The sequence below is a fragment of the Triturus cristatus genome, chromosome 3_1 (genome assembly GCF_964204655.1).
Source record: "Triturus cristatus chromosome 3_1, aTriCri1.1, whole genome shotgun sequence".
NCBI lineage: Eukaryota > Metazoa > Chordata > Amphibia > Caudata > Salamandridae > Triturus > Triturus cristatus.
The window spans coordinates 99,569,571-99,596,919 of record NC_140583.1 but is presented as its reverse complement, the minus strand read 5'-3'; the positions used below and the strand labels follow the sequence as shown (position 1 = coordinate 99,596,919).

General features: G+C 40.5%; 1 protein-coding gene across 1 annotated transcript in view; it reads right to left on the bottom strand.

Moving 5' to 3' along the window:
- TRAF6 (TNF receptor associated factor 6) overlaps positions 1–27,349 on the bottom strand; it is a 111,701-nt gene that overhangs the window by 25,486 nt on the left and 58,866 nt on the right. The window contains exons 2-4 of the mRNA XM_085643474.1: positions 21,703–22,019; positions 7,719–7,869; positions 4,174–4,332 (exon numbers count right to left, since the gene is read on the bottom strand). Of these exons, the coding sequence (XP_085499600.1) occupies positions 4,174–4,332; positions 7,719–7,869; positions 21,703–21,989 (597 nt within the window). The 5' untranslated portion in view covers positions 21,990–22,019. The remainder of the gene's footprint in view (positions 1–4,173; positions 4,333–7,718; positions 7,870–21,702; positions 22,020–27,349) is intronic.

Here is a 27,349-nt window from a genome sequence, read left to right as displayed (position 1 = left end):
ATAGATAGAACATGTATGTGACACCTGACCAATTACTTCAATCTTATTGTTCCGTTTCAACTATCACTACCACGTGCAAGTGTGCTAAACAGATTTCATGTTCTAGAAAATCCATTGTGATATACCAGCTTTACAGGTGTGTGAGATTTAAGGAACATCTGTTCAATAGTCATTCTTGCTATTATTGAAGATGTTGTTGATATGACATTTGGGTAACCAGGGGATGAAATAACAAGCATTCACATGACCTGTTGGTCTGGCATATATCTGAAAGTGCTTCCTACAATCACTGGTGAGTTTAGACGCACATTAACTCATCCTAAATGCACATTGACTTATCTTCACACTCCAGCATCCATTCAATATCCCACTCATTAGCGCTTACACTCCAGATTCAGCCAACCACAATAAAACACACACATACAAATCCCACAAGTGTATGCAAGATATATTAAAAGCAGAAAAAAGAGAAATGATGCTACATAATCAGGGCAGGCATATGCTTGCAACAAAATGTAAATGAAAAATTAAAGCATCAGACGGCAAATTGAAATGGTAATGTGCACAATGTATCATAGGTTTAAAGTTTCCACATGAAGCCACACTTAGAGGCAATCTTGGAACGATAAAGCAATGATACACGATGTACAATATCATTATAAGATGGTTGCTCTGTAAACAGTGCACATGCACAGGGTGGCCATCTTGAAACAGTATTGTGTATAACAAATCATTGTTATACTGAACCATGATGGCAGACATGTGGTGGCCAATTTGGAATAGTAAAACAATTATATATTTTAGACCATACCAATCCCTGAAGATTGCTAGAAATAGTGGCAGTGTGAGATGTAGAGCAAGGAGTGACTAGTGAATGGCTGGCAGCACAGGCTGGGAGGTGGTGGGCTCTCTAAAATAAATACATTAGTAAAAGGACAAGTAAAGAAGACCTGTAAAAGTAGAAAATGGAAAACTAAAGGACAGATCCATCTGTCCGGGCAGAGACGCACACTTACTTTCAGGGAGATCTCTAAATGTGGTAATTCAAAGGGCACTGGAGCCAATGGCTAAAGTGGGCTAAACTACTGACCCATTCACATGCTTCCACAACCAGGGTGTGTGTCAGAAGGTAAACCAATACCAAATCCCCTGCCTCCTTTCATAATCTGTGAGCTTCTATGTAACAAAACACTTGTGTACATGCTTTAACAAAGTATATTATTCTTATTCCCTACAAGTTGTATTGCCTATATAATATGCTTCTCACAATAAACACGTCAGACATAGGCCAGTTACCATGACATTTATATAATATCTGTCAAATTTTCCCAATGGACCAACTAAGCCTTCGACTTTATCGTTGGCCTCTTATAACCAACTCAGGCCTACTATACCGAGCAAAAGTACTCTTTTGAATTGGAAGTACAGCTGTTCTAGGAAATCAAAAGCCTGCAGATAGCATGATCAATGAATGGGCAAAACCTAAGACCATGTCTCAGCTCTACCTTTTGAAGCTCTTTTTCAGGTGATCACACAATGAACGCAACAGGAGTTAGGTCACGCTAGACCTAAAATAACAAGAGAACATCCAAGTCGGAGTTGACTGAGGCCTCCATTTAGGCGCTGATTAGTTTCAGCATCTACTCACAAATCCATCTCAGCACCGACTAGTTTCAGCATCCACTCACTAGTTTCAACTAAAAAGGAAGACGTGCCATGCAAATGATTCAGGGAAATACTGGTTAAAATGCTATGCCAGAAAAAAACAGGAATGTGTGGAATGAACATTAAAGAAGGGCTAGAGAAAATTAAGTCTCATTCCGATTTTATTCCCCCCCCCAAAAAAGGAAAATATTTTTGTTCTTTATATTATGAGGAACAACAACAAAGTCACACAACTAATGAGTTTGGTTTATATTTAGGTAATATTTGGAGAGTTGCGGCCATAGTGCTTTGTGAAATGGTGTACCACTTGATATATGTTGATCAAAAGGGATGGCGCCTTGTGGCATAGGAGATGCGAGAAGGCACCCTAGACAAACAGTAAAACTCAAGAGAGGAACATAAACCACAACTGCTACAGTGTCCTCCATTCATTAACACATGTGCTCTGCACCTGAAGCCCTGCCAAAGTGCCTCCAAATTTGCCTGTGAAGAGAGTTTTTGCGCGAGATAGAGAAAGGAGCTGGTTGATGATTTAAAACAATTGGAGGTAGAAATATGTCACTTATGTCAGTGATTACCAGACTACATGACTATTTGTCCATGGGCAGCAATACCAACACTAACCCCACAAGGGTCAGTAGTAGTCACAGCAATAAAAAATTTAATATAAAAATCTGAGTGATAATATGCATCAACATCACGAATACCAAAACAAATAATACTAATAAATAGGTTTTATTTCCCAACACTAAAACCATAGAACTACATATTGCAATAAAATAGCCTTTATCTCCCAACTGAATATTAATCCCAAAATAATTAAAAACAAGACAGGCAGCCCCGTCAGCATCCAAAACTGCTTCCCGTAAGTTGTGCACAGTGGTTGTATTTGTCCACTGAGGTATTGTAGTGTCATTTAAATTTTAAAAACTGCTCAACGCATCCAACTGCCTGGTCAGCATACGTATTCCATCTGCTCTCCTGAGCATTAGAACAGAAGACCATCTGTTCATCTGCATCAACTGACCATAAGAATCAGGAGTACTGGGTTTCATTTGGGGCCTGACCATCAGCGCAGAAAGTCATTTGTCCGACATGATGACCAACACACCACATCAGACTGTGATCCATTCCACCTGGCAACTGCAACCGAAAGTGATCAGTCCCTCTTGGTCCCCCGAGCATCCAAACTGAAGGTTATATGACCCCTCAGTCGCCGGACCTTAAGAATCATAAGCAAATTGCCTTATATGATCAATTGACCACCAGATGAGAGAGCGATCTGCCCAATGCAATGACTTGGCAATGGCTTGGATAATGAAAGAGTGGTTTCTTTGTACCCCGTGGTCACAAGCCACCGGTTCAAAAAGTGACATTTCATGGTCACCAGATCATCTGAACAGAGATAAACTGTCCCACATGATCATCATATCACAAGAGCAGATGGTGATGTACCCCACCGCGTCACCTGATCACCAGAACAAGAGAGACGTGATCTACCCAGACATATGAATGGTACCAGTAGAACAGTCCACAACCAGCAGACAAAGTGAACTGTCCCACTCTCCTGCCTAACAATCAAAGGACAGGATGACTTGGCCAACCTGGCTAGAGGTCCATCGTGACTTTGTAAGGAGAAGATGAGTAGGTAACTATAATGTGGAAAACGTGCTCCTAACGCCTCAATATGGGATGCTTGTGTGCACAATGACCGCCTGAATCTACATTGAAAAGGGAATGGACGCCAAAATCAGCCCAGGTAACAATTGTCAAAGCTAGCCCACACTGCAGGCGGGTACAGCTAGAATAGAGCTATATGAGGCCATGGTTTGCCATGGCAGACCATCCTGCCCTTAAACCAGCTCAACCAGGCGGCAGGCCACTGCGGAAAAGTAAGAGTTAAAGTGGCCAGTCTGGTCCTGCCTGTGAAGTAGCAACACAATTTGCAATCATCAGTGTGATGATTTACCCAAGTCAATAAAAATGACAAACACATTTTCCACCAGCCCTGGCAGCGCGAGTTCACAAAGTGGAAAAAAAGAATACATGCCCTTGGAATCTGTTTCCTTTGCATTGGTGTCCTGTTATTTATATTTATTGAAACTGTAAGCAGGATTACATGGAATCTCTCGAAAGTGGGAGTTAGGACATGGAGGGCTACACCAATATTTATCTCCATAATGAGAAGTTCTCATACAACTTGTTGGGATTTCACCATTCCTGGTGTCACTTAAGAATCCATTGATGAAAAAGACAGCATGAAGGAGAAACCATGTGCTGCATGTTGAAAGGGATCACAGCTTGATATCACAAATGTCTACAACTAGCTGATGAGACTGACTATTCACAGGGATGCTGGCAGGACGACAGAACTGTAAGAGGTGTTTCTTTGATTTGTTTGTTTGTTCACACATCTGTTTTACTCCTGCAAAAATATTTGATAACTTACTGCATTAATAGTTTGTATCACCATTGCATTTTTTGTCTGAGGGGAGAAGGTATACGTACCCATTTTTCTACATACGCTATGCTCATATGACAGTTTTCACAGGGCACCTGCCGTCGTGGGCACTCTAGTAACACGTGATCTTCTAGGCGAGTCTTCGGGATGGGCTGCTGGCACTGAAGGCATTCCACGCAGGCAAAATCACAAACTGCTTGATGCACCTACACAAAAAAAAAAATCAAATGAGCAAAAAGCATAAACAGCTGAAGGGCAAAGAAGGACTGGGGGGGCTAATCAACTACATTTTGTGGTAGTTTAGTAGCACCAAAATAGTATTATTAAAGTACTACAAAATGTTATTCACAAACCTATGAGTGCAAATCACTAACTCCACCTCTCCTATCTTTTCTATGGGAAGAGCCACAAAAATGTAAGTGTACAACCTAGTAGTAAATGTGGGAGGGACCAGATGGGGTGTCTGGAAAAAGAGAAATATTTATAACTAAATAAGAGGGATAAAGAGTAAGGAGGTGTTTAAGGAGGGCTAAGAGAGGTGTAGGGAGTGACATGCATCCACCCAGAAAAACATTGCTATTCACAAACTTCTAAAGTTACTACAGCCAAAATAGGGATACAAGACAGTAGTAAATTACTCCAGTTCAGAGGTGGGATTAGTCCAGCACCACACATGGCCAGCCACTGGTACTACAACACACTCCCATAGGAAATAATGGAGATCTTCCTTACAGTGTGGTCGTTTTGTATTAGCCTCATGCAGGAATCCACAGGAGAATGCAGGGAGTTGATTATAGGTCTATTGGGGATGTCGTGAGGATAATAGGCCTTGTGCACAAACACTTCAATTTTACATGTTTACATTTAAAGTTGACATCTTTTTAAACTAACAGATTTGCTTGTGCGTACATATGAGTGTACTCGGAAAAGATTTGTTTATAAATACATTTCTTCTTAGGCGCATTATCATACCTTTGATCATTCGATCCAAGTTCAGGGTACACTGCGCAACAACTGCCACGGGGGTGGGGGGGGTAGAATCAATAATGATAGCCAGACCACACCTCAGGCAAAAAACCAATGGGTCTAGGTTTAGTATATAAACTGCAGCAAGTCTTCTGTTATTTTCTGAGGTGTAAAAAACTGTGATCTGGTTGTCCGTTCATTAATTTATAAAGCATTATTACCTTGAGACAGGAGGTCATGCTCAATAGAAATCTGGTAAAACGTTCTAATATCAACTTTTCTGTAAGGCTACTTGCATCCTCAACTCACCCCTTCATCGTTGCTTCGAGAATGAATCCAGTAAGGAATCTGTGGGAGCTATTATCCATTAGCAAAATAATTTTTTTCTTCCATAGAATTATTTCTGGTGTAAATAACTACACCTGTGTGTACTTATCAGATTCCATTTCCCCGCTTGAGGATTAATTTGATCTGAATTATTTCTAGTCTTACTTTGATTGCTCTACTCTCCCTATTCCATTAGAAAAAGAAAAATTATCTGAATAGATTTTAATTTATATGGAGCCACAGAATGGTCAAGCATGTCCAACCCATCAGAGCTGCGATACACCATTGTTAACTTTCAAGAGCATCATTTAGCACCAGTGACTCCGAATTGATAAAGATATTTTTCCAGTTCTGGTCTGGGGCCTCGGTAATGGTTTATGTAAGGAATCGGATGAAGCCCAAATATCCATCAGGAAGAACGTCACTGAAGGTAAGTAACTTAACTTATGATACCCACTGCAAGTTACCCAGGAAAAGCAAAGAATTGCACATACCTCACTCTCTGGTTTTAAATACCAAGTAACCTGCAGTCTAAAAATAAAATTAAAAAACAAAAGCGACTAGTGGACTCAACTATTACAAGATCTTTCTTTTTCTCTATTCGAATTTTAACTGGACAAGTTCAGACCAAACCAAAATAAGCATCTGATGTTTGGGAAAATCTGGATTTCCAGTCCAACTTGGTGTTTAATATTGCACTACCTTGTAAACAGTCGCGAATATACATTTTGGAACTGATCAACACACGGTTTTAAATGGAGTTACATTTGTAATCACCACCAAGCATTCCATTTCCGACACAAAACGAAAGGCAGAGGATCCAATTACACGCGGTTATCTGTGGTCATCGTATTTTAAGGTGTGACACCCGTGCCCCTACTTTGGAATATGCTTGGTGGGGATTACTAATGTAACTCCATTTAAAACCGTTTGTGGATACTTAATCGGCAAATTCGCAAAACAAATTCTTTTCAAAAACACGAAGGCCGAAAATCTCTGAAACGATTGAGACTTTGCAAACATAGTTGGATTTAGATTGGCCACGCGAAATTTTAAATGTATCAGCCATATGATAGGCGATGTTATCAGCATCCCATTTCCCATGTGATAACGGTGTAACAAATAATTTATTAACACTGGTTGCGAGAGAAACTATTATTCTTTAAGTCCTGATGAAGGTGGTACTGCAATAATCTTTTACCACTGAAACGCGTCGACGGCCACTTCTGTTTTAGGTTATCTCCAGGAACAGCCTCATGTTTAAAAACAAATATGAATAAATAGACTGATGGTGGCAATACATTTGATTCCTGTTTGGCAATAACCTTCATTTGATGAATTTAAGTGTTTCACATATAAGTTTGTTTTCTCTCATGATGATTTTTAAGTTCTTCCTTTAGTATAAATTCATTGTTAATGATTATTTTGTAATACATTTTCATATTATTTTTAATAAATTGTGATTGTAGCATATTTTGCAGATTTTGTCTTTGTGTACATGTGATTGTTTTTTGGGTTTAAATCCTTGTCCTTACCTGGTTAGTTCTTGATCACATGATATGAATATGATTGATTGGGTATGTGTGAATATTTTATTATAAATCTATAGGTCCAAGAGAATGTTTTCTTTTACATTTACCAGTGGTACCCTGTCTCTTGGTCAGTGGGGTCACTCCCTGTTTTATTATTATTGTTTCAACATTTAAACTACATTTTCTATTTTCAATTAAAGAACATTTTAATTCCATTTTATAATCTCAAACAAACCATCCTGTTTATTGTTCCTATTGTAACCCTTTGACAATCAATGTTCCCAGAGCAAGCAGTTTCAGCTGCATTTCTAAAACGATAGATTTATTTATGCTCCTGTGCCTAATACTGTGTTTTTTTGACTGCTTGTTCATCACCTTTAGTTTCCCATTTATTTTCCTAATTTCTGTACATCTGTTTCCTGCCTCCATCACACAATAGCTCACGCAGCTTAGCATTGGTCAGTGTGGTCATACGCCAGACGAGATCCGTTTTACCTTGGGAGGTGGAGCCAGTGCACATTTTGGACAAAGTGCCCTGCTACCATACTTCCTGTTATTAGTTTGCGCTGACACCTATAGAGTGGCCAACACTACTACCAATTCTGAAGTTTGCTTGAGTAAAGAAAAATGGACACCACCACCAATTAGGGTTCAACTGTATTCAATATTTAAGAGCATTAAAGAACAAAGATGAATCGATGTACAATAAACACAAAGGCTGCTTGCAAACCAGCCACTGAGATTCAATTGGACACATTCCTACTCACCTCTAGATGCCTCAGTTCCATCTTATGGAGACAGCCTTTGTTGGGACACTTCACTGTCAGGGACAAGATTTCCCGTTTGGCAAAGTTGTCTGGGAAGAGATTTCTCTCAACAAGTATCTCGTTGTCCACCGGACACTTCTGTCCAGCATCTCTAGAATAAAAAGGCGACAAGCAGATGGTCAGACACAAGGCAGTCACTTGGATAAGCAGAAAGCATAATCTTGGAAGATTTTAAGAACCTGCGCTCAACTCAGATGAGGTAACGTGTATGAATAACTTGTGCAAGTTAACTAAAACATAGAGCAGCTGACTTGCCCAGTGGACGAATAGGGAACCTCACCAACAACCACCTTCTATGTAACAAACATGCAGCGAGCCACACTTGATAAGCTTCAGAACAGTGTTCCCATATTACAAACATCACCATTTCAGTTGAACATTTAGCATTTTTTGGTACAATAATAACGGCTTTGAAGAGTACAGTATTAAACCTACCTTTCCCATCACCCACAAGACTGTACGCCACTGCAGGAATGAAGAATGTAGGAGGCAGACCTGATGATAGATTTACACTGCCAGTTCCTGTGCTCTGCTTGATTTGTCGATCTCTTTATGGTGGGTGGAGAGCTCTATAACCACCATTTTCCCAGCACTCAAATTTAGATCTAAACCCAAATGAAGTGATCAAGAACTAATGCATTACTTACATTCATCAGCGGTTAACGCAGCTTCCTCCTAAGTCACCATACCGGTCGCTAGTGTCAAACGACCTTTAATATGCGATAAGCATTAATCACAGCACCGAAACATGTGTAGTATTAATTTGCCGCTATGGTACAATCAATAAAGATAGTATGAGTAAAGGCTGAAAGAGAAGTTTCTAATAAATAGAAATTGCAAATACAGACTGCCCGGCCTCATCTACTGTTATTTGTGTCTATGTTGAGGCATGTTTTGTACTGTGCAGATAGAGGATATGTGCATTTATGAAAAGTGAGTTCTTGGATTGGTGGGCCATCAAAGTGCAGAGGAAAGGCAGTGTTAGAAGCTATAGGGTTGCAGCTGGCAGGGACATGACCGTCAAGAAGAGTTGCATGGTTTCTGTTGTTTGTGACTACATTGGTGGAACAGAACAGGTGGCCAGATCATGTCCCTGAGTCTGCTTACCATCGCTCTCATTTGCAACGTGGAGTTTAATTGAAAGTAAGTGTGGGGCGTATTACACGAGAAAATGAAACCCGGCTTACAGGGATTACCTAAGGCGTGAGAATGGTTAGGTCTCAATGCTCTTATTCCAGGTATTTGTATAGTGTGTCCTAAGAGGCAGCGAAGTGATACTTGTGTCATGTGGGGGTCAAATAACCACAGTATGAGAAGAAATTATACACAATACAATATGAAAGAAAGAGCTACACAGTATGCTAGGCATGAGACATGATTTTGGGATAGATATTATTGCAGAAGCTGTGAACTGTTAGTATGATTAGGATGTCTGGTTGAGAAAGCACACAAACGTAAAACGGGTTTGGACAAGACATTGGTAGAGTGTTGCTATCTACAGCTGAGTGCACAACTTCAGCTTGTAGAGAGTAACCCTATATTTTTTTTTTTTTGGTATTATTATTATTCTCCCCAAACTCGTAGCACTCTCTCCTAAAGAGATGATCTTTCTTTGCAATATCTTTGGCCCATTCCTCATTTATCCTAGTTTTGCAGCATGCCACTTGTGTTTGCGCCTGTGTAATATCTGACTTCCCCTGAACTGCTTCCATTCCACGAGACGTAGTTCTTTATATAACAACATTTGATGCTGTCTAAGTTGTTTCTGCACGTGCAGCCCAAAGCTGAGTATCTCTCCCCTGAGCCCTGCTTTCAAAGCATCCCAGACTATATCACACTTAGTGGAGTTATGATTTATGGCCAGGAATTGTGACAGCCACTTACGCATATGATTGACAAATTCTTCATTTAATAGTAGCTTTCTGTCAAAGGGAATACAGTTCTGGGCCGTGCCTAGCCGTGCATTGTAAGTTTCAGAAGAACTGGGTTATGATCCGTGGTTATTCGGGGGGAAATCTGTATATGTGCATTTTTTAAATGAGTTTTGGTTACAGAGAAATAATCTAATCTGGCTAGCTTTTGATGGGGATAGGAATAATGCGTGTATCCAGGCTCTGGGTGTTTTAGCCTGGGCCATCCATCGACTAAACCATGTTCATAGAGAAGTTGCTGAAGAGCTTTGTATACCTTTGGTTTCCTGCCAAAGTATTTTTCTCCCTCCCGTCCATGAGTCACTTCCCCCAATTGAATATTAAAGTCTCCCTAAGTATCAGAGGGGTGGCCCAGGTGGCTAATTCTATGTTTAAGTATTCAATAACCTGGGTTTAGTTAGAGCCATATATCGAGCATATTGTACATTTCTCGCTAGCTACAATACACTCGATCATGGCCCAGCGCCCATATTTATCTGCTGAGCTTCTTGTTACTTTATTAAGTTTTTTTTAGCAAGAATGGCAACTCCTCTAGTGGTAGTGCCTTGAGAGGTACATAGCAAGAGCTCATACCCTAGCTCTTTTAGTATATTATGTTTATTCCATGGGACATGCCTCTCTTGGAGACAGACTACATCAGGAGATATATTCCTGATTTCTCGAGCCACTCTTTGACATTTCCCCTTTTCGTTAAGTATAAAGCTAAAAATGCCATTTACCCTGGTGTAAATATACGAGCTTCGCTTCAACCCTATTTTTAAGACAGAAACATGAAGTTGTTTACATTGCCAAATAGTGACAGGCACACCACTCTTTAAATGGCTCTGTGATGTGGGTTGTGCTTGAGCTACAGGTAGACTATGAGTGTACATGAAACAGTGATACAGGTGCACTGTAGTGTGGAAATCAGACAAATAAAAAATAAGAATACAATTTAAAAAGTGTTTTTAACAAGAACATGCACTACTGAGACAGCAACACACGACTCTATACAAATACTTGTATGACATTACATTCTTCATGTTTGCGAGGCACACTGGACATGAATGTGCAGGCTGAGCTCCAGGAAATATCTGTAGTTTTCTATTCATTTGCAGTAAGAGAGAAGAAATCAGTGACTAAAAGAGTGGCCTAGACTTGAGCTGTTCTGCTGGCCCAATGAGTTAAGAGCGCTCTGTCAACATCTGTGTATGATCTACAGGTCGAGTTCCAATCTGGTAATCAAAAATCAGCAATTCATCTTTTGGAGTTAATAAATGGAGTATTCTTAAATTGTAGTAACAAAACCTGTTATTTACAAGGCTTAGAAGTGGCAAAACAGCAGCGTATTAAGGCAAGTTCAGCTGTTCAGCCTTTCCTCAGTTGCTTACAATGACTGAAAGAATGAACAAATAAATGGACAGATGAACCAGAAGGCAGACAGAGTTTTGCTCTATGCAAATAACTTATTTATCTACGTCCAGAATCCCCAACATTCTGGTGAGTGTGTACTACAGAATCAATGTATATATAGTTCTTTTTCTGGACTTGGAGTCAATAGATCTTGGTCTATGATGTATCTGGTGAGAGGTGACGTAATTAAGCCTGGACCAGAAGAGACTACTGAGACCAAAGGCGTCACATAACTGGGTTGTAGAGCTCAAGAGACAAGACCAAAAGCTGGGAGGACAATACGGCCCCTTTAGTGGATAGCTTTCCAAAAGAGCTGTCAAACTGACCTCTCACCCCCCCCAATGTCACTTTGGGGTGTATTGCCATATTTAAAATGGTATCCCTTCCCAGAACTCTATACAAGCATCAGAACTACTCTCTAAAAATGTCTCCAAGACTTAATTTTTTTAACACGATGACATCATCTTCGATGATGAGATTTTTGGGGGATGGAGGCTTCTCTATTGTAGTGATGAGCTGAGACTTTAAATCCTCATTTTACGTGTGTGGGTATGGTCAACATATTATTCTGCTGCTGTACTCTGCAGTTAGACATCAATGACTGGATACATGGTCAAGAATCTGATTTCACATATGCAGTTGAGTGGTGGCCCATGGGAAATTTACAGGCACTACACCTTCTTTATAGTGGATCCAGGTCTCCTGGCTTTCCCACACTACTGACTTAGTATTTCAGGTGTGGCAAGACACATTGAAGGTGATAAACTGGCACAGCCGGCTCAACCTCCCCTCCGACTCAAACATATAAAACATGAAAACATGTTTGGCACATTTTAAAGTTGCATATACACATTTATATGTTAATGTATTTCAGAGCATAGTGGTGTGAATAAGGCCGACAGTTCCAACACATTAACACTACATTGGTTTTAGGGGTAATTTAAGTGTTAAGGATAATAGGTATAATACCTTTAATTGACCATATGGGGACATTTTTGCCAAGCTTGTTAGAAGATCAAAAGATTGTCACAGATAATTTGAAATTTTTTTTATGGACAATTAACTATTGCTGTGGCTTCAGTGATTGCTGTGGAACCCCAGATCAAGTGAATTGTGCAGTCTTAAATGAAGATCTTAGATAGTGAACTATTTCACCTGGTTTATTGCCAATATTTTTTGCCCTATTTCCATATAATTGAGCTCAGTTGGCATTGACAGAACATCAATACATTTGATTCAAATCTAAAATCCTTGGAGAAGGAGATCTCCTGAAGGTAACGTACAGGAAAAAGCACCAAAGAAACAAGCATTGGCATAGCCAATAGGTCTCGCCTTTGGACCTTATAAGTGTTTAGCCATGCAGCTCACTTACAGCAGAAAGCTGCCCTGAAGTGAAACAAAGAGCTCCCTGAAACAAAGAAGGGTGGGTACAGGTCGCAGGCACCCAGACCAGGTCATATATTTGTGGGTTCAAAGGCCAATGAAGCCGTAGCAAAATTAAACTGGGTTTTAGAAACTGTACATAAAGCAAATGATGGCTGGCGCATTACATTTTTACGGTGTATACAGTTTGACAGCCACATACAGGCTGTCCATTTACCCCACTGTACCGGGTAGAGGCGCAGGGCCCTATCTAGAAAGATTTTGCTGTTAGGAAGTGTGACAATTTTGTCCAGGAATAAACTGGAGCACGTGAATTATAGCAATACCCATGTAAATCAGGCCCATTGTCCCAGGCTTTGCTGACTAATTTGTTTATAGGCTATCTTTAAATATGTTTTTTTGTGAAACAAGCAGGAACCTTTCTACCACAAACTTTTGTTGTTACTGAAACGGAATGTGTAGTTTATAAACTCACACAGATTGGAAGTAGGACATACCCTGGTAGTGTGTAAAATATTACACGTGTTCACAAAGGAACAACAAAATGGTGAGGGTGTCAACAGCTACATGTAGTTGGATGATGCATAGTTAATTGGGAACTCTGATGATGGTTCAGGGAGGGACGGAGACCCCTGTCCAGAAGACATAGGTGGTGGTGGTTTGGGCAGTGATGTTTCTCGGGTGGAGGGAGGTGCAGCATGTGCCCAAAGGTATTTTAGATCAACTGTCTCTTTGAAAAACTAAATTGTTTTTTTTCTTTTGTTTCCCAAAAAGTTGTAAATGTGTTCTAGTATTGCATTGTCTTATTATAATTTTTATGGTAATGTAATTTGTTCTGTTGTTGTCAACATTTGTTTTGTTCAATTTACATGTGGTGATGGGGGTATATTATTACCGTAGTATACTTTTTAGGTCTCGCCTGAGCATGCACTGCTCTGGAGAGACTTTTAGTTAGTGGGCTTCAAAAAGCCCGACCACAGTTTTTAATGAGGCATAGAGCGTGCGGTTACGCGCACAAGCGCCTCACTCTGGCTCCGCGTCTTCAACGTTCCTCCTCCTCCTCCTCCCCCTCCCCACCACAGAGCGCGTATGGCGGCCGCGCCTCTTGTTCAGGTAGGAGCGGATCAGTGTCTTTCTGAACTTTGTGAGCACCGAGTCACTCCCTGCCTCTCTCCTTTACTCTCCCTGTCTTGTCTCCCCCTCTCCCCCATCTCGCAACCTCTTCCTGGCTCACCCACTGACACCCCCTTCCGTTTCTGAGCCTTAACTTACCTGCCTTCTTTCTGCCCTCTCCTGTGTTCTCCTCTGTGCTTCATTCCAGATTCTGGCTCTCTACCACCCTGTCCCCACCTTAAATCCACTACTACTCTCTCCCTGCATCCCTCCGTTGCCTGACTGTTCCCCTTCTGCTACTACTTTCCTCTTCCTACATATCTCTTGCCTACTTAGTCCATGTTCTCGACTTCGGCGCCTACCTCTGCCTATCGTTGCCTCTTCTTGCACCTCCTCTTCCTCTCTCTACACGGCACCTCCTCTTCCCCCTCCCACTTTCTCTCTTCCTTCGATCTTGCTAGGTGTCTAGCCTCTTCTCCATGCCATCTCTGTACTCCGACTGAATGCAGGGAGATGTAAACAGAGTCTTCAAGGCGCATTACTGCATACCATTTTGGTCTTTTTTTATGACCTATGGTGAATGGTGATATTACGTGATCTTTCTTACTGCGTGTCTGCTGGTGGATTTACATTTTTAATTGCTTAATGTTTGAGCGGCTAATTTTTCATAATTACTTAGCTTCAAGAATACCTAGTTAATAAGCATGTACTTTTGTCTCTTAGTGTTAGGACAGTAAGTTGAAATTTTTTAGGTCATTTTCGGGTGTGAACTGCACTCCGGGGTGATGGGTATGTTTATTGTCTAAGTTGTGAAAGTCACACATTGGCGTTCTGATATTTAGGTCCTGGGCTTTGCTTCTGGTATCTCTTTACTGTATTCCTCTTAAAGATGCAGAATGTTATGCCTCCACCCTTCTTTTTGTCTAATCCAGGTAAACCACCCATTAGGTGGTCTATGTGCAAAATGGTCTTTATGAATTACGCATTTGTGTGGAGTATCTCACAAAGTGCTGGGAGAAAGACTTCTTTGCTGCTGCACTTCTATGGACCCGAATGGTCAAGAGGTCCTCGAACATTTACCTGACCTAAGTGGAAGTGATAGTGACAATCTTAATGAGTTTGAGATATGACTTGCTAAATTGGTTTAGGGACTATCTACCAAAAGTGATTACGATCTTGGAGCACTTTCATTTCGGTAGACGTATGCAAAGGGCACAGGAATCCATTGAGTCTTATGTCACAACCTTGTGTAATTTGGGTGTTACTTGCAAGTTTGAAGGCTTGTTGGAAGAGTGAATACGCGACTAGTTTATGTTGGGTTGCAGCATAGGAAAGATTAACAAGCATTGGCATACCCAATAGGTCTCGCCTTTGGGACCTTATAAGTGTTTAGCTATGCAACAGTTGATGTTGTTGCACCAAGGATATTGTGCTGCATAATTAAATACTTATGAGGTCCCAAAAGCGAGACCTATTGGCTATGCCAATGCTTGTTTGCAATATAGTTTCTCTACTTTGGATGTATCTCGTTTGTCTCTCCTTTTGAAGACTTGGATCACATCACACAAGTTGGGGAAAATTGGCACCTTTTTTGCATACTCATTGTTCACAAATGTTTATATGTCAACAATTTGCATTAGTCATCATAATTCACGGATAAGCAAGAGATAAAACAATCAGTATAGTTAAGTGTGTTTCCACGTGTATCCAAATACAGGGTTTACAAATTCACATCCACTATTCGAGATTAATGCCTTTGGTCATTGAGCCTGGATTTAGATGTTGCAATATGTGAGCTTTTGTATGCAAGAAGAGTTCCCGCTATTCACTTTTAGTCTAGATTTTCTAGAAACGTAGAAAACGAGGGCGCTGGAGTTTATCAATTGGGGACTAATGTCACTGTCTGCAAGTGACGCTTTAATATTTCACAACATACATCACTGCCTCTTTTTATTTCATATTTTCGACTGCCACCTTCCGTTTGTTAAGCTGTGCGTTTACATTTTGGACACTCCACAAGCTCTGCCTCGTCTGTCACAAAATAATTTAAATAAAGGTACCATGATAAATACTATGACCAGATTCTATTTTTGTTCTTCGCTGGCCTCCATTTTTACCCAGTTATTCTTTTGGAAACTAGACAGGCTGATGGATGTCTGCTACTTTGAAGTACAATCGTGAGCCAAGGGAAACTGAAAAAAATGTGCACAGCAACAGAGGGTAATCGCATAAACAGCCCTTGTTGTTCCTGGGTCACTGTTCAATACATTACTCTGAAAATGCATTTGTGTTTTTCTATGGAATTGCCATAAACCTGTTTTCAGACAACGACATGATGATCACCGGTGTGGAGAATGGTACAAAAGAAGACGGAGGTGTGGGAAAGGAGAAAAGTCACGAATAATATTTTGTTTTATCATACTTGGAAAACGAGAAAAACTGAGGGTAAACACATTCACAAGAGCGATATTTAGGAGATAGATAAATATCAACAAAAAATGGTGCCTTGTTGAGAGGAAAGCGAGACAGTGGAAACTTCAAATGCATTTCTTCAGCAGTTTGAAGAGTAGAGGGTTACAGAGAAGATGAACAAGCACGAGTGCTTGAAAAGTGCAGACGCGCGCGGCCACGCTAATTGCAAACAGATGGCTGCTACTCGCTCCCGCAAGGTGGATGCCAGTACAAGTGCTTGAAAAGAGCTGACTGATTTCTAAAGGAGGCTTGACCTAAAAAGGTTTATTAAACCAACAAAAAAAAACGATTTTGCATTAAATATTTATATACAATAATTGTATGCATTTATTTTAAATGGTGAATAAAATTTAAAAAAACTACAGCATAATTAACTAGATTTAAATAGAAAATCTAATTATTTACAATGTTAGATCACAATTATTTTTGAGGTTTACATTAAAGAAATCATTTTCACCTAAAGCAATAAACTGCATTTATCATTTATGAATAATTATCAAAAGTGAAATATAGATTGAACTGAAGGAAATGTAATTATTATTTTAATAAAAAAGAATGCTACCTTGATATTTAATGTAAAAAAACTATTAAAATATTGTAAATAAAATACAGGTTTTATTTTTACACATTTTTTACATAAAATTAAAATTGACATACTTATAACTAATTTTAGTCACTGATTTGAATATTATTTTCTATTGGTTTTATTAGAAATCCCTACCTTCATTATTTTCTATAGGAGGGTGCTGCAGTACCAGTGGTTGGCCATGTGTGGCGCTAGGCTTACTACATCTCTCTGTTGGAGTACATTTTCTACTATTTTGGGACCTTTCTCGCTGTAGGTTTAGAAATGCAGTTTGAGAACAGGAATGAGTTTTACTATTTTATACCTCTCCTAGCTCCTTCCGAAACCCTCACCATTCAGTAGTTGGTATGGCCCATTTTCCACCCACTCCCCTGGTCCCTCCACATTACTATTAAGTAGTGAATTCACATGTGTGAAGATCTCCCCATAAAAAAAGATAAGAGAGGTGAAGGTTTTACACTACCAGGGTTAAGTGCATTTTCTAGCAAGTAAGCAGTACTACTTTACGCACTTCAAAATGCACTTTGTTAATCGGACCCTACATGTGCAATATATGTTTTTATGACATTTGCCTAAACTTACTATACTCGAAAATAATCCACCAATGATGCAGACTATCATCACAACACAACAATTTCAGAAAAACAGAACCACAATAAAAAATTGTCAGACCTTTGAACCTCTCCACTTGCGGGATAAAGATAGAGAGCCAAAGAGAACAAACAACCACGGTTAGTACAAGGGGAGTCAATGTGCAAATAGACACCTCATTTTATGCGATGAAGGCCCAGAATGGTAGGAACGAAGAATCACAGACAATTGTGCATGCAAAACCAAGTCAGACTCCACGTCAAGGGGACAATAGTCCAAAGAAATATTTCCCTTTTTGGCACATGTGCAGATAACCACACAAACTCATACAGATATCAAACTCAATCAGTCACCAGAACAAGACACCAAAATTTGAACCCTAGTCCCAAAATGTTATAAAAATTTCTATTTTATTAAAAACGTTACACAATAAAAATTGTAAGACAGTTACAGAATAAAAGTTATAAGACAGTTACACAACAGTACACACAACATATGACATTGTACCTGTTGTGCAATAAGCGAGCAATAAAGATCGCAAATAAAAAACAATTCAAAGCATAGGGAGAACACAGGTAAGAAAAAATGTTTTCTAATCCAGAATACAAAGGAAGACACTAGACCCAAATCAACTGTTCTCCGCAGTGTTGATACTGCTAGCTAATTTCATCGAGAACAGATGTCACTCCAGTCTACAGTCTGCCTTTTGGACTTGCGTCGACGCGTTTCGGTGGAATGCTAAAGTTATAGGACCACCTTCTTCAGGACAATTTATTCAAATCTCCCACGGTACAGATAATCTTATAGGTTTCATTAGTACATCCAAGAGGTCCGTATTAGTAGACTTCTTGCCTTTTAATTCAAAAGCGGAATGCGCTGAATTCAGCGGGAACGTAAAGGAACAGGCCTTTTGGTCTGCCTTCCTGCCTTTTGATATTTAATTACGATCGGGTTACGAGGATATATGAGCCGATCTTTATGTTCAAATTGAGTATTGTAACATCTACAGCACATCTATAGGATAAGACTGGTCCTGTATTCTTACTGAGGACCCGTTGCAATGATCCTCGATATGTTTGGACAATCTCGATGTCGCTTTGTTTTTCAAGATTCTAAGATTTCCGGTTCCAAGCACGTGGATACCTCTACATCATCCCAGGAGCAGCGTGTGTCCACGTCAAGGGGATACATGGTGAAATTATAAAGTAGAGAAGAGATTCTAAACTGTGAAGCAAAGGAGGTGCAGAAAACTGTTGTCTACCGGACCACCAAGGGGAGCTGGCTGAGGGCTTCTGCTTGCAATCGGCAGCAAGAACCAGGCACAATCATCAACACCATCACTGAATCCTGCATCACTGCCTCAGGGAAGGGTAATTGGGCTATTTGGTACAGAGGGTCATGTGACCTAGGCAGCATCAAATAATTTAGTAGGGAGTGAGGTCAGGGAAGTAGGCTGAACATGGCAGCACCCTCGAGGTTGGCAGTTCAGTCACCAGCTGAATTTGTTTAGTTAAATGGCTGTGTAGAAAGAGAACAAACATGGGGGAAGAGAAGAAACATGAGGAGAGAGATAATGAACCTTAAAAAGAAAAAAAATTAAGCTCAGAGGGGGCGAACAGAAAAAGGAAAAGATGTGCGATGTTAGGTTTTGGTGATAGGAGACGCAGAGGATAGGAGGCCGAAGCATCAAAGTAAATGGTGACACTTGCATGGGAGCAGTGAAATTAGGAATCTTGACTGTCAGAAGATGTGTTGTAATTCAAGGATACAAGCCTCGGTTGATTGACTAGAACTCTGAATGACCACTGTGTCTCTGAAATTGCTCTCTAACCGAGGCTTTTGTTGACTGGCCAAGATCAGGATGACTGCATTGTTTTGTAGCCGTGCGATACATCTGGTTTTACATTTATCTTACATCCGGCTAGTGTGAGATGCCAATAGATAATGTACCCATATTCTATACAAAATATTTTATTTATAAGTACAGTGCATAATTAAATCACTGCATTTCCCAAATATTTCTAAAACAGGCTTGACTGATTGTAGCAGAAGATATGCCAATGGAAGTGTGTCTGCTTTTAGTCTACTCACACATTTTTAATTAACTCAGGTGTGCTGGGACTTTGTTAGAATGTGTGGAGGCCATATAGAATCTGGATGTTTAGGCAGAGCAGTTGCTTCAGGGGTCTCTGGTCACAGATTTGTTCTCCAATAACGAAGTGAAACATACTGCAATGACGCCAGATGTTTAGAAGGTAACTAGAATAGGATAAAGGATGCAATGAAGAATTTAAAATTTAAAAATTGGAAGTTTCTAATCACATTCTCCTCGAGCCCTTTAACACCCGTGATATAAGTGAGGTAGCGACAGATGCCAGCCATTGTGATCTTGCTGCTGTACTGTTCCAGAGAAGGACTAGGAAGGATGAAACTGTATGGCTTGCCTTACACAGTTTGAGAGGAGCAGAGCTCCCTCTGCTGCAGAAGAGCGAGAATCAAGAGAAGTGGATCTGTTGCTAAGTCTAAGTAAGAAGAAGCCTTGAGGGAAGATGAAGTGTGTGTTAGGGTCATGGATGGCCTGATTCAAGGAACTGAGGGGTGCGCAGCTGTTCATCGCTATATTGCAGTAGGATTCTCAGTGGATTTTTAGCTGGTCAGAATTGTTGGTTGTTCCTAGCAAGATCTGAGACAGAGATTTAAATTGGGCACATTAAGGACATATTGGTATGAAAGCAATGAAGTGCACGACCAGGGAGAGCTTCTGTGGCTGAGTCCCAACGGGCCCAGTCAGCATCACGTTTGTCAGTGCAGACCATGTGTTTCTGACAAGAAATCTCATGTCGCTGTTCCCTCTCAGGAAGAGTTTGACTCTGTGCCAGATAGAGCTTGGAAAAACGTGACTTAGTCGCCACTGGTCCAATTAATGTGTTAAGAGAAAAAGTAGGTAAGAAATAATGATCGTCATGTTGTGCTGTTAAGTTTGTTAACTGTGCCGACAATGCAAACGGTGATAGAATTCCTTTGATGTTTGTTGGCCAGAGAAGTTATTCCTGAAGGAATTGTCATGTATAATGGGGGCCAGTTTACCTATGGTGAATTTAATGCGTCTTTGGAACAAAACACAAAAGGACTTTGTCGTATCATCCCAGAAGTAATGGGTATATTGAAACATGCAAGACAGTTTGCAGTTTCGTGTGGCCAGTGGTTTAGATCGTTTTCAAAAATTGTTGTGAGCCGTTTGCGCCACATCAAATGCTGAGATGTATGTTTCACTTGATTAATTTTGCCGGGCAGAGTGCCTTCATCCAAAAGGACTAGTACCTGGGTGGGCAAACTTTCCATATCGGTGAATTAAGTTAAGGAGGTGTAGTGTGAACGTAATATGCAAGAACACCAATAAATCTAAGGTCCACACGGAGCATGAAGAAGTACGTGCTTTATTGGAGAGGGAGAGCGATGGAATGCCAGCAGAAAATACAAAATGGTCTCTCAACCCACGTCAGTGCATCCACAATGCATTGCGGATGCATGACGTGGGAGAAAGACTAGAGTGCAACACCACAGGAGGTACAGAAAAATAGAAAAGTTGCAAACTATGATATGTTGATAGGCATGATTGCTAGTTGTTTGATAGAGCGGGCGAGGGTGAGGTTGGCTGGTTTTGTTCCCAAGGCAATGACCTGGCTTTCAACGCTCAAAACTGTAGAGGCAGTGAAGAAAACGGTGGTCAAGCTGGATGATGGTAAGCGATGGAACAAGGACAGATGGTCTGTTCTTCCTGAGCCACATCGCTTTTGTACTGCCCCTTGGTCTTTGCTCCTGGATAAGTCTGCATCTAAAGTGTGGAGGTCGCAAAGGTGAAATAGTACTCCAAAGAAATCTGAAAGATTTTCTATAGTTTTTTTCAAGTTAACTCACCTAGGTTTATTGTTCTCTGTGCATTTGTTTTCTGTGCGTTGTGTATGCGTATTAGTGATTGCTGTGACAAGGTTTGTTGGTTGTGTAAAGGGGAAGATGCGCTGGGACTTCTGTGAATGCATTGTTCAATAGTGGGCGTAGAACTTTTTAACAGATTGTGCTTAGGTCATATAGAATCTGGGTAGGCAGAGCAGTTGCTCGAGGGACCTCCATCCTGCTTGTCAGAGCCTTGGACTGCAATAATGACGTTACATTTACTTGAGAAACATAGCCTCTTTACCACTCCACTTTTTCAAAACAGCACCGTAGTGGTGCATTTTGTTAGTTTTAAGTGGTGGGTTATATTTTTTTCTTTATTTGTTACAAACTCCTTTGGATCATGGAGCTCTTTGGCCACGAAAAACCATATGTTCTATTGCAGCTGATAACTATTGTACTCAGACATAATTAAAGCTTGCCTTCAAAACTCTTGTGGAGATCCAGCTACCCTAAATAGAAATAACAGAAGGGCTCACTGGTCAAAGCCACAGCTACTCACCTGATTGATTTCAGGATACATTCTTTGCAGAAGCGGTGTCCACATGGAGTCTGAACTGGTTCCCGAAGGGCCATTAGACAGATTGGGCACTCATACTTGCTCTCCAAGGGGGGATCAAAGTCCTCGTCATAGCCTTGAATCTCCTCCGTGTAGGAGCCAGACTGGTTTCCCACTGGTGTGGAGCCTGGTTCCAAACTGTCCTCTTTTGCACTACACGCGCTGGCCATGGCACCGCAACAAGCGTCGTCGTAGTTACACACCTCACTATCTGATTGTAAGAGACTCATGATGTCGTCTGACCATTCCTGCTGGTGCTGCTGTTAATGCAAAAAAGAAATATTTGAAACCAGGGCCTTCTATCACATTCTGCAAACTTTACTAATTTATACGTACATACATATTTTTTAAATAAACTTGCGGAGCATAACACAGGTGCCGCAATACAAACAGATCATGCTTTGATAAGTGACTAGTCGATGATAATGCCTGATGAACTCTCCTTGCTCGCCTTTCCTCCCATTTCAAAACACCTTTCAGGTTTAAATAATTAGTATTTGTTTCTTTAACTACAACTTAGTGCAATAGTGACAAGTATATTTACACGGATCAAAAATAAAGTGCACTACAATAGTATTCAATAAATAGATTTAAAAAGGAGAAGTCAGAGATACTGATAATAAATGGATAAAAAGATAGATCTTAAAAAGAGAAATGTCCTAGATAATTACATAGTTTAAAAGTGATAACCAAAATATCCCTTATAACAAGCACCCACAAATATTCATGCACATTTCAACTACTGTAGTTGTCAGGCATATGTTAAAGTACATCAAAAAACTACACCAATACCCCCTCCCACACTTACCCTATATGAAGCAAAGCAGGCATAAATAAAGTGCTAAAATATTCCACATTCACAAGTATACCATATAGCTACTTATTATTATTACTCAGTATATCTGAATAAAACTATATTTACCTCCTTTCTCCCATAAAGACTCAGAGAGCTATTCAATGAATCTGTATCAACTTCCGGGGCTAACACATTATCCACCAAGTGTTCCCATGCTTTAACCATTTCAACTTTTCCTTGCCCTCTCTTTATCTCACGAAACAATACAGCACTCTCCAAACATGCCCAATTAATCATTTCTTGACGCCATCTAGTAAATTGACGACCACACGCCAATTTCCAGTGCCTAGTCAATTCTCGCCTTGCCAAAAATCAATCTTAAGTCAGTAACTCTAGCGTAGTTTTCTTATTTTTGGTGATCAAGGTGAGCGCAGGTTTGGAGGTGTGGAATCGGCATGGATTCAAGTATTTGACGGCGGCTGATTACCCTGGGGGTCTCACTTTGTGAAACGGGTATAATTTTGATAATAATTTCAAGTGCTGTACCTAAACCGAAACCCACTTTATTAAGCACACCAATCGCAGAGAAATTCACCACCGCTTGCTTTTTAGGCTATTAGCATTTTGTGATAAATAATAATAATCACACTTTTGGATAATTTGATGGAATTTAGGTGACCCTAGCTATATGAAAGCACTTTCAGGGTACCTGCTCGTTCCTGGATGTATGCATGTGGACGCTTGGTTACCGATATGATGGTAACAGCGTCCCTGTAGTACTGGGGTTTAAATCTTATATATTTTGTGCTTCTCTAGTGGAGGTGAATTTTTATTTCTCTTTTTTACGATTTTCTTTTATACACTATGTGTCGCTGTATATTTGACTCTTTATGTCAATTACTCATATGGTAGAGGCAAACTTCTCCTCTCCTGTTTCTATAGTACCTATGGCTATAATAAGCAGAACACCCCTCATTTGTTGGGGCAACAGTGTACGGCATAAATATAGCTGTACCTGGGCATCACGCTGGTTTCATCGCTTTCACTATAAAAGAATCCTTAGGCAACGCTACTTCAACCTTTTCTCTTGTAGGTGCTGAGTGGCTGCGCCTGGTGGCTTAGTGGACTAATGCATTCACTGCAGGGGCCTGTGCTCGACCTCATGGACACAGGTTCAAATCCGGGCAGGTCCACTCAGCCTTATATCCATCTGAGGTCGATAAAATGAGTACCATTGAGTTGGGTAACAATAAACATCTGTTATTCAGCGCCAAGATACCCCGGTTAGGGTGAACGTGTGCTTTACAACTACCCATGTTATGTTATGTTTATGTTATGACTGTCCACTCTGGGCAGCCCTTATTTGTGTGGGACCCAGTGTTCATATAATTATAGGTGTCCCGTACACCGATTGCTAATATTACTTGTGTGAATATGTTGCCTACAATTGCTTCATGTGCCTATTTTTGATTATTCCGTTATGCTCTATGGATTTTGAACCAGTACATATATCATGGATGACGTGACTTAGGACCTCCTCTATGACTCTTTCTTCGGTATACAGGGTGACTCATTTCTCTGAGTTCAGGTCGTATGACATTGCTGAGAAATTTACGTGTGGTCTCAGATACAGCGGCTCCTCTTATAACTGGACTCCGTGAATGGTGGGTATTAGGAGTCTTTATACCCTGGGAACTTACTGTCTTCTGGGCCCCTCTTGGGGGGAGAGGGTGGAGGTCTGTCTGGACATTTCCTTTTGCCTCATGAATGGAGCACCTTTCTGGTTCACACTATGGTCTCCCCTATCGTCGGTATGCATGTGTTGGTTTCTTTCTTTCCTGGTCTATACTTAATAATACAAGGGTCTATGATGCTTTTATCGTGTATATACCTTGTGTCTTAGAATAATTTTCACTCTGCTTTCTATGCGCCATACTTTTTCTTGGATTCTATCAAGATACTGTATTATTAGAGGGCAAATATGGTTGTTTTGATGGTGTCTTGTTTCTAATGTTGGTTCGCAATAAACTGTGTATGTGTTGGTATGGTAGGTCTCTGTGTCCCGCCATATGGGACACGAGTGTCTTGAAACATGGTTTTAACAATATAAGCATATATTGTTGGTGCTACGACAATATAGTTGTGTTTGTCGTATTGTAGATTGTGTTTTAAAGTGTATTTATACGTGTATGTACTTGTTGTCTACAGCCCTGAAGAAGTCCATTTGTAATGGACGAAATGCGTTGGCGGATCCATTTGTGATTCTAAATAAAAGGAGAATTTGAAGAATAGGAATCTGGATACAGACCTTGTATTTTATGGGACTGTTACATAGTGGTGCACCAATTGCCTGTTGAACATTGTATAGTCCAGTTGGAGACCGCACTTTGACAGTGGGTGTTTAGGTTTGTGTGCACACATTTTGGGAGACTTCCCTCTATTTATTGATTTTGGGGATAGAATGTTAGGTGCTAGCAGCTACAGGGCCTCACTGTCAAATTGTTGTATTCCATTAAACTATATTCACCATCTTTCTCCCACAAAGACTCAGAGAGCAATTCGATGTATCTATATCAACTTCTGGGGCTACCAAATTATCCACTAAGTGTTCCCATGCTTTAACCCTTTCAATTTTTCATCGCCCTCTCTTCATCTCACGAAACAAAAAAGCACACTCTAAAAATGCCCAATTAATGACTTCTTTACACCATCAGCAAATTGAGGACCACGTGCCAATTTCCAGTGCTTAGTCAATTCTCGCCTTGCCAGAATCAATCCTAAGTCAGTAACTCTAGTAGTAGTTTTCTTATTTTTGGGGCAAGTGTATCCCCTTATGAGGCAGACCAAGGTTGTATCCCGCAAGGTAATTCCATTAATATAATCGATAACTTCCTTCCAGAACCCAGTAAATAAAGTGCAAGACCACATCATATAAAACAGTTCTGCCCCTAACTTCCCACATTTAGGGCGCTTTGCAGCAGCAGTCACATAGAACCTGTTGATCCTGCCAGGTGTTAGATAAGCTCTATGCAGGATATAGAAATTAATTAATTTGAACCTCGCATTTCTAGAAACAGCTGCAATATGTGCCACAATCCTCTCTCAGTTCCCATCATTAATTTGGAGCTCTAAGTCTCTCCAATTTTATTTTCAAGTTTCGAACCATCTAAAGCATTCATGTGAGGTGCTCCTCCTACTCCTGGTCTTTCATTAGTTAAGCTACCTATGCCACCTGACTTTTTAAAGTGAACTAAAGCTACTAACTACCTCCAGTGGACAATACTGCTCAGTATTTGGAAAAGAGGAGACCCCCTACTTGAGAGGGCAAAAATAAAAGTAAACTTTCTTTATTTTTAGGCGCTCCCCCACCTCTAAAGCTCCCACTAGCCTGCCCCAACTCACTTTCCAACATTTGCGCTGCCTGATATGTTCACCTCTACAAAGGATATACAGATTATCAAAAACTGAGGTCGGGGCAGTTGACAATCTCATCCCTGCAGGTTAGCAAGGAATCTGCTCAACGCTGTTTCTGGCCAGCTGCAAGGGGCAGGGCGTTGCCCTCTAAAGATAACACGTTACACAAGGAGGAGTACCCTGCATAGAAAGGTTGGCACCCGCGACTGTAAACTACGCCCGAGAGAGCTAGATACATTGCTACCGGGACACAGCACTCAGAGAGGGGATCACAATATTTACAACACCCCCATACACAAACTACAGACACAGCCACTACAATCATCCAATTTAAAGAAGAAGTGCACATTAGAACGAATTACAACTTCCCACCCCTCCCCAAACACAAAACTAACGGAATCGATTATAAAGAACCTCAGTGCGAGCCACACACTTGTTCGCCCATCCCTTCAGTCACACAAGGTAAATAGAACTGAGAACTGCACTGCCAGACACTTGTTCGCCCATCTCGTAGGTCACACAAGGTTAACAGAACCGATTACAAAGCACTGCACTGCCAGCCAGACACACACTTATTTCCCCCACCGCTAACATCACACATCATGAATGTTTCGACCTTCCTCTTTTGAGACTGTCATCAAATAAAACCACTGAACACAGTGAGTGACACCATCCATGCACCGAACTGCTTCTGCGTGTTGTTAAACACACTTGCTTGAAATTTTAAAGTTTTAATCACAATTTTAAGAGGTTGGTCGCTAGATTTACATGCCAAATTTGTGGATGGCTTGGCACAGGCGCACAACACCCATTGGACTCAAAGGGCTTCAGCCCCCCCATCGTGTGAGGCAGCCCGGGATGAGAAGCTTCCCGGCGCACACAGCCGCACTTCACAGGTCTTTAAAAGACCATTTGCATGTTAATGAGGCCTCGCTGTTGTTTTGCTGGAGCAGAGTTTTCTGTTGAAAATTTAACGTGTTTTAAGCTCCAGTTTTGTCTATATGTTATGACTTAAACTACTAATTTGAAAACACTAATTAATAGTTTGTTTTGTTAAAAGTCCGGATTAACCAACATTACTAATGAGAGAAACTATACGTGGGATGCATATATGTTGCTTAATAATAATGTGCAATTTTACTAAATGAGTGTTGTAAAAGTGCTATTTGTTTCATGATTATGCTTTTAAAATAACGTGTACTAATGCTTTATTGCGTTGCAGAAGGCTAGATAATTACATACACATATGGGTATTAGTGGGGATTAACACGGTTTAATCATTATGCTGTGGTAACGTTGTTTTGTGTTTCTTTTAATTAAGATGGTCCGTTTTGGCCTAAAACAAGATGGCTGCCTTTTACAGCCTGCACTCGAGTAATT